General features: G+C 28.9%; 1 protein-coding gene across 2 annotated transcripts; it reads right to left on the reverse strand.

Moving 5' to 3' along the window:
- Positions 1–445: 445 nt before the first annotated feature.
- Positions 446–7,112, reverse strand: LOC146720386 (ornithine decarboxylase 1). 2 transcript variants are annotated; one of them, XM_085488495.1, is made up of 9 exons: positions 6,669–7,112; positions 3,903–4,073; positions 3,571–3,809; positions 3,408–3,484; positions 3,097–3,270; positions 2,593–2,932; positions 2,300–2,514; positions 2,003–2,211; positions 446–1,909 (listed from the first exon to the last, which is right to left on the reverse strand). In XM_085488495.1, exons 3-9 carry the CDS (start codon positions 3,755–3,757, stop codon positions 1,681–1,683), a joined length of 1,431 nt encoding a protein of 476 aa, XP_085344621.1. In that variant the 5' UTR covers positions 3,758–3,809; positions 3,903–4,073; positions 6,669–7,112; the 3' UTR covers positions 446–1,680. The 2 variants fall into 2 exon arrangements, with proteins under 2 accessions (XP_085344621.1, XP_085344622.1); XM_085488496.1 differs by lacking the exon at positions 6,669–7,112 and adding an exon at positions 4,581–4,836.
- Positions 7,113–7,234: the final 122 nt, after the last annotated feature.

The following is a 7,234-nucleotide window of genomic DNA, read 5'->3' on the forward strand; positions in this document are numbered from 1 at the left end:
TAAAATATAGATAAAATTACTATTTTTATGCAAAAATCATATGTAATTTTAAATTTACTATTTTTACTTTATTAAAATGTTATTTTATAAGTATTTATCTATTTTATTTATAACATTATTTTATAGCATTTATACATTCTTAACATTTCCTATGTGTAATTACATATTCAGTGAAATATTTTTAATCTTGAAAATATTTAAGAATATATTTCATAAAAAATTACATACAATCTGTAATCTTCCATGTAAGTAATATCAATATTGCATGATTATGCTGGGTCGGAAAAAAACCTAACTTAATCATGTAATTTTACATAAATATTTTTTTCAGTGTATTGTTATTTTACTTATATCTACACTTATCAAAAAAAAAAAAAAAAAAAAAAAAAAAAAAAAAAAAAAAAAAAGATTTATAATGAAAATAATAAATATAATATACATGGACTTCTGTATTGATACTGTATTTCACATTTCATTTATTACTTGATTATAATTATTATTTACCATAATAATTATAATATAATTACAATAATAAAACTAAAATAATACATATAATTAGAGTAATAAAATATAATTAGAGTAATAAAATATAATTAGAATAATAAAATATATAATTAGAATAATAAAATGTAATTAGAGTAATAAAAAATTAATTGCTTTCGGTTCTTGTGACAGCTGCCTCAATGCCGTTAAGTTCCTAGCAATCCTACAGAGTTTGCTTGCTTACAGTAGCAAGTAAATTTTAGAGAATGCATTTGTGCATCTTGTATAATACGCACATATATATGTTGTACGTGTCTATTCTCATAAATTTTCTAATTTTTTTTCTTTTTTTTATAATGCCTTAAAATATGAATTAAAAAATATATAATTTGAAAAATATTTGTTGACTTGCCCCGTGAATGATGCCCAAACTTTTATAAGATTATTTTTTTTCTCTTATCTTAAATATTCAAAGTTCAAAACTAAATTCTAATATTTTTATATCATTATTATGTATTGGCCACCTCATTTTTCGTACTATAGAAAGAGTGATATATCTTTTCATTGTCAGAGCTCTATATATAATACATATATGATTCATGCTGAACTGTGATTTGTTCTGTTAAATGCACTAATTGCTTGCAAAAAAAAACTTGAAGAGTTTATGTTTGACCAGCAGTTTTTCTCATTGAAATATTAATTCTTATATTTAGAAATGTATGTAGAAGTTATAATATGCTCTATTACACATTTAAGGAGGCATATATAAATTATCAATTTTGATATTTTGACATGTTACGTAACAAGAGAAACATGATTATTCTTCATTAATAATATCAGAGGGGCCACTTTTATATTCTACTTAAGTTGTAGTTTCTTATTACTACTAAAATAAATGTATTTTTAATAAAAGTAAATAAAGAAAGCGATTTATAAATCATTGTCCGAAAAAGATGTATAAGCTATGTCAAAGCTGATCTAAAATTTTTATGAAATCAGCTATAAATATTTTAGAAAAAAAATTAAAAAAAAAACAGAATAATATAAAATTATGTACTCAAAGACAATTTTTGTGTGTACACACCGATAAAGTTACAAAAAAAAAAAAAGTAAAATTATTTGACACAGCAAAAATTGGAAAATTTATCTGCTCTGAAATGCATATATGTACTGCAAAATATTTTTGAAATAATAAAGTTAATTTAGTGGCGGTAAAATCGGTTCGATAAAATCGTAGAGGTAATGTGATGGATTATTAGGACTATCCGTTAATATTTCAGACGATGTCAATTCCATTGGTGGATCAGCATCCCTCCATGGATCAATATCGTTTCCTCCAATGTCCAGTCCAAGCCGCAAATTAGCCGGTGTATTGCCAATAACAAAGTGATCTTCAGTTAAAGGTAGAACATCTTTCAGCAAAAGCCTGAATATGGAGATAAAAAAAATTAAATTCTTCATCAAGGAAAAGAAAAAGATTCGGTAATGTATTTCAAATAACACATGCAAGTTTTCTTACCAAATATCTTCATCAGCAACAACATGAACCTTAGGAATAGGAAATCCATTGAACGGAGAAGCAACAGGTAATGTATAAGCACCCATGTTTTCGAAAATTATCCAATCACCAAGTTTCATATCGTGCAACATAATATTTTCGACAACTTTATCCAATCCGTCACATGTCGGTCCCCATATGCTTGAAGGAATCATTTTTCCACAACCATTCTAATGATAAAAAACGATATAAGTAAGAAAAAGATAAGAAAAAAAATATTGTATTGAGGCTAACTGACGTTTGTTTGAATAAGATTACCTCGAGAGGAATAGGAGTTACATGTTGATGATCATACAGTAGACAATTAAATGATCCGTAAACACCGTCATTAATATAATACATATTATGTGTAACAGTGTTGGGACAATTTTCGTCTCCGCGAATAGAACGTTTGCTATGAATATTTGTTGCCAAAGTAAACGCAGATGCGGCATAAAAACGGCCGGGTTCAGCAATCACGTGAACAGCATCAGCTAAAAATATTTAATTATAAATTGTACAATTTCAAATAAAATAGGATATACTTATATAAGTAAAAGAAAGAAACTTACTATTGAAATATTCGTCAAGAGCTTCGTTGATAATTTTAGCAAATTTGTCAATGCTTGTGCCTTTGTCGCCGGGATAACCACCACCAAGATCCAAAAGATATGGTTTAAACCCGAGATTGGTAGCCATATCAAATAATATCTTGCAATGATGAATAGCGCTATGATATACCGGTGGATCTTGACATCCAGAACCAACGTGAAAGCTAAAGCCGACTACGTTAAGATTCAATGTATATGCAATGTGTAAAAGATTAGGAGCCTCGTGTATCGGATCACAGCCAAATTTCATGCCAAGTGGACACTGGGCTGTTTCCGCATCGCAACGAATTCGTAAAACAATCTGCAAAAATATATAAGAAAATAAATATATTTATGTACATAGCTTTATATAATATAATACACACAATAGACTTCAAAAAAATAAAATCATTATTTTTTGAAATAAAGAAATACATAAATATGTAAAAAAATGCAATATTGATGAAATTATTACGACATAATTACCTTAGCCGTCGGAAACAATTTTTTAATTTTATATAACTCGTTTTCGTTATCTACTGTCATGGTATCCACTCCCATTGCAGCAGCGTGACGAATATGTGAAGCTGGTTTAGCCGGATTAGCAAAAATAATTCTTGAAGAATCCACTCCAATACTTAACACTTTGTTTATCTCATTCTATATAAAATAAAATAAAAAGCTTTGTATATCAAAATAGATATATATAGACACACTTTAAATAAAATATACATGTTAGAGAGAAAGATGTTTCTTTTTATATAAAATATCAATTTTTCAAGTTTAGTCATATTTACCTTAGATGCGCAATCAAAATTGACACCAAGAGCCGCTAATACCTCGATTACGATCAAATTATCGTTACATTTCACAGCTAAAATTGAAAAATTTGTATATAAATAATCATTTTATATACATATAATAATATAAATCCTAAATATTATTATATAAATAACTTACCATAATAGGGCTCGACGCGTGGCATTTTTTCTTTCCAAATATGATGTTTTTGTACAATATCTCCTATATCTAATACGTAGAAAGCTTCTTCTTGTAAACCACTCAATGCAATATTTTTTATAACAGTCGTAACGTTGGACTCACTATCCAATACATGGATGCGTTTGTCTAAATTTGTTACCTTCATGTTGATTGAATTTTGTAAATTAATTAGTACTCTGTAGGTGCTAGGCAGCAAACTGGAAATAAAATAAATATATATTTTATCCGACTATAAATATTCTATGCTCTGTATATTGCACATTTTAATAAATCTAATATAAAAAACGTACGAGGCAGCTGTCAATCGTAGTCGAATGAGTCGTGAGGAGGCGGATTAAGACAAGATCACTGTGGGGGTGCTAGCAAAGCCACGGGGGCTCTGCATTCAGGGTTAACTTCCAGTTGCCGCAGTTATTCAAGCACCCACCAGACTGGCCAACCAGTCTATCGCAGATAGAACCCTTAAACAAAAATAAATACAATTTTTATAAATCTTTGCTAAATATTATTATAAAATTTACTTACTATATACATCTAACATTAATTTATACATAAAACATATCTAAATATAATAAATTTAAAGTCCACAATATTATTATTAATAAGATAAAAGAATAGCTGTCTAAATATTAATATTCTCTCTATAAATCATTTCTTTCATTAGCATAAAAATTATTTGGTTGTCTAGTACACAAAATCGTTTATCTTATCTGCTTATCTTACTTTTATCAAGACATTGACTATTAATCTTGGTATTTCTTCTGTGAAATTAATATATTAAGTTGGTTAAGTATACATATATAAAAAAAAATACCTATGTTTCACATTTATTTAGTTTGTTAATTTTCTTGCATTTATGTGTGTATGTGTAATAAATATATTAAAATTTGCTTTGTTATATTTTATGTATATTTTAAATAATTTTATATGAAAATTTAACTTGATAAAACATATAAATTTGATCTTACCTGAAGGAAAGTAATTCTCGTTTTTTTATAAACACAGCACATACATTAAATTATGCTAACAGCTATTTAAAAGTTATTACAATGATTTTAAAATTTAGCCACTTTCACGTGTTTCGTATATACAAAACAAAAATAAAATATAAAAGAAAGAGATTTTTCACAAATTATTTAAAACTTAATTAACAAGTGTTATATGCATAAGTGTGTTATATGCATATATAAAAGCTTTGTTCACTAATGAAGCTCAAACGAATGGAAATTCCATGTAATACTGAACTGGAGGCAATTATTTCAGCCGTTACTTATATCAAGAAGATAAGTAGTATCAGGCAAGCTTTGCGTGGTTCAAATCTACTTATATAAAATTATCTGACAGCTAAGAAGTACATAAACCGATTTAGAGTGAAAGGATAATATAAAATCTACTCAAGATTAAGAGTCTGACTCCACTGGGGGAGCTGGGAAATACCACGTTTAATGTATTACATTTAAATTATGATTAATTGATTATCAATCCAGAATGCTTGAAAATTGATATAAATATTAACTGATATTAACTGATAATAATATCTTCACAAAATAAACACTCAATTAAATGTAAGAAAAATCTGTAACACTTGTATATAAAATAAATATCTTGAGAAATAACAATTTAAAATAAAAAAAGAAATATCTCTTAACAATTTAAAAATAAGTTTGAAATAAATATTATAAATAAATAAATTGTGTATAATTACAAAATACAAGATGTTTTCTTTTATTTGTTAAAAATTCTTTTTTCTCTATACGTATAATCATAACATAAGAGTCGAGTATAATTCAATGATATAAAAACATAAAACAAAATATTCTTTTATATATATAAGTGTTTTAGATCTAAAATTTTTAGGAACAAAATTCCTTATTTTTTTAAACACATGAAAGCTCAGACAAAGCTAGAAAGTAGAATTCTTATTTGACGTAACAACAGCTTTACTGGTTTGAAGAAGAAATATCTGACATGAATAAGGCAGTACAAGCTTCAAGATATGAGTAAACATACTGGCCATTCTACAGACATTGATATTAAAACATGTGATGTGACACAAGCGAGAAGGTTTTAAAAAACATGTCTTATCACAAGTTATGTATATGTATATGTACTTTTAACATATATAAAATGTATTACTCTTAAAAATTTTATTTTAAATATATTACTTCAATAATAATTTATTTGTGTAAGTAATTTGCTAAAAAAAAAAAAAAAAAAAAAAAGAGAGAGAAATATAAAATACAAAATATAAATAAGCATTAAAATCAAATTAATCTATCTTTCATATTATGTTACACATTATGTTCACATTAGTATGTGTATATGTTTCAAATTTAATTAAAATGAGGAGATAAATATGTTATTGAAAAAAAATGTGAAAAAAATGCTTTCTATATGTATATTGAAAAGTACACAAAATTATTTTATATATAAGTTTTATATTTAATATATAATATATTAGTTTATGCTTAACATAGGTTTGATCTATTTTGCAAAGTACATTCTCTTTAATATAAGTACATGAGTACATATTATGCTTATAATGCATTGCACAATAATATAAACAGAATAATGTGCAAACCTACTGCATAATTAAATAGTAAGACCGATACAATGTGAGAACCATATTTGCACTAAAACGATATTAAAGTAATTAGTGAATTATACCAGGAAAATTATGTTAAGCGGTGAACTTTGAACTCTGAAAGATGGGATAAACAGAAACTAATGTGATTTCAATAGAACTCGACTCTAATATCATTATGCAATTAAAAAATAGTCTTTCTTTCTTTCTTTTTTTATCTCTTCCTCCTTTTTTCTTGATAAAAAAAAATGCAAAGAAAGCAAAGAAAGGAATTTATGAATCATCATTTATAAATGTAGTTTTTACGTGATAGAGCATAGCACCCCCCTCCCTCACCCCCGCTAAATTAAACGAGGGAGCAACACACACACACATATATATATATATATATATATATATATACTCGTTTCGTCCACACATACACAAAGAGCCGTATTATGTTGAGATTTTCTCTCGCCACGAGGATACATACCTTATCGAGCAATCGCCACCCTGCGGGTTGGCACACGGTTATTGACGGAATGATGGAAGCTTTCGTTGACCAGATCTCAAAAATCAGTCAGATCGGTCGACGAGGTACGGATTGTCGTTCGTGGCGACCAGTCCCCGTCGTCGAGTTCTCGGTACTCCGTACGACCTCGTGTCGAGGAAAGGACATTCGTTTCGTCCGGGGTTCACACGTTACGTTGCAAGCACCGTAACGTCGTCTTCGTCGTGGATCGTGTATTTCAAGATTTCGCGTAGATTTCGTTTCGAGGAAGAGAGAGAGGACGAAACTCACACGCGTACGGAGCCGATTTTCGTACACCGCCAACACGCCGCTCACCACCGCACCGCAACCGCACCGCAACCGAACCGTTCGTGTTCGAAAAGGGCAGTAGCGAAACGCGGATCAACGTTTCCGAGACGAGACTAGTCGCGCGCTGTGCGTGCGCGTGCGCGCCGCTCTCGACTGACAGCTGTTAATGGGCTGCGCGTGCGCGCCGCAGTCAGCTGACAGCTGTCATGCGCGGCGAACGATCTCGCGGGACATCCGGC

Source organism: Nylanderia fulva, unplaced genomic scaffold, assembly GCF_048542155.1.
Source record: "Nylanderia fulva isolate GAGA-0341 unplaced genomic scaffold, ASM4854215v1 Scaffold7, whole genome shotgun sequence".
NCBI classification, from domain to species: domain Eukaryota; kingdom Metazoa; phylum Arthropoda; class Insecta; order Hymenoptera; family Formicidae; genus Nylanderia; species Nylanderia fulva.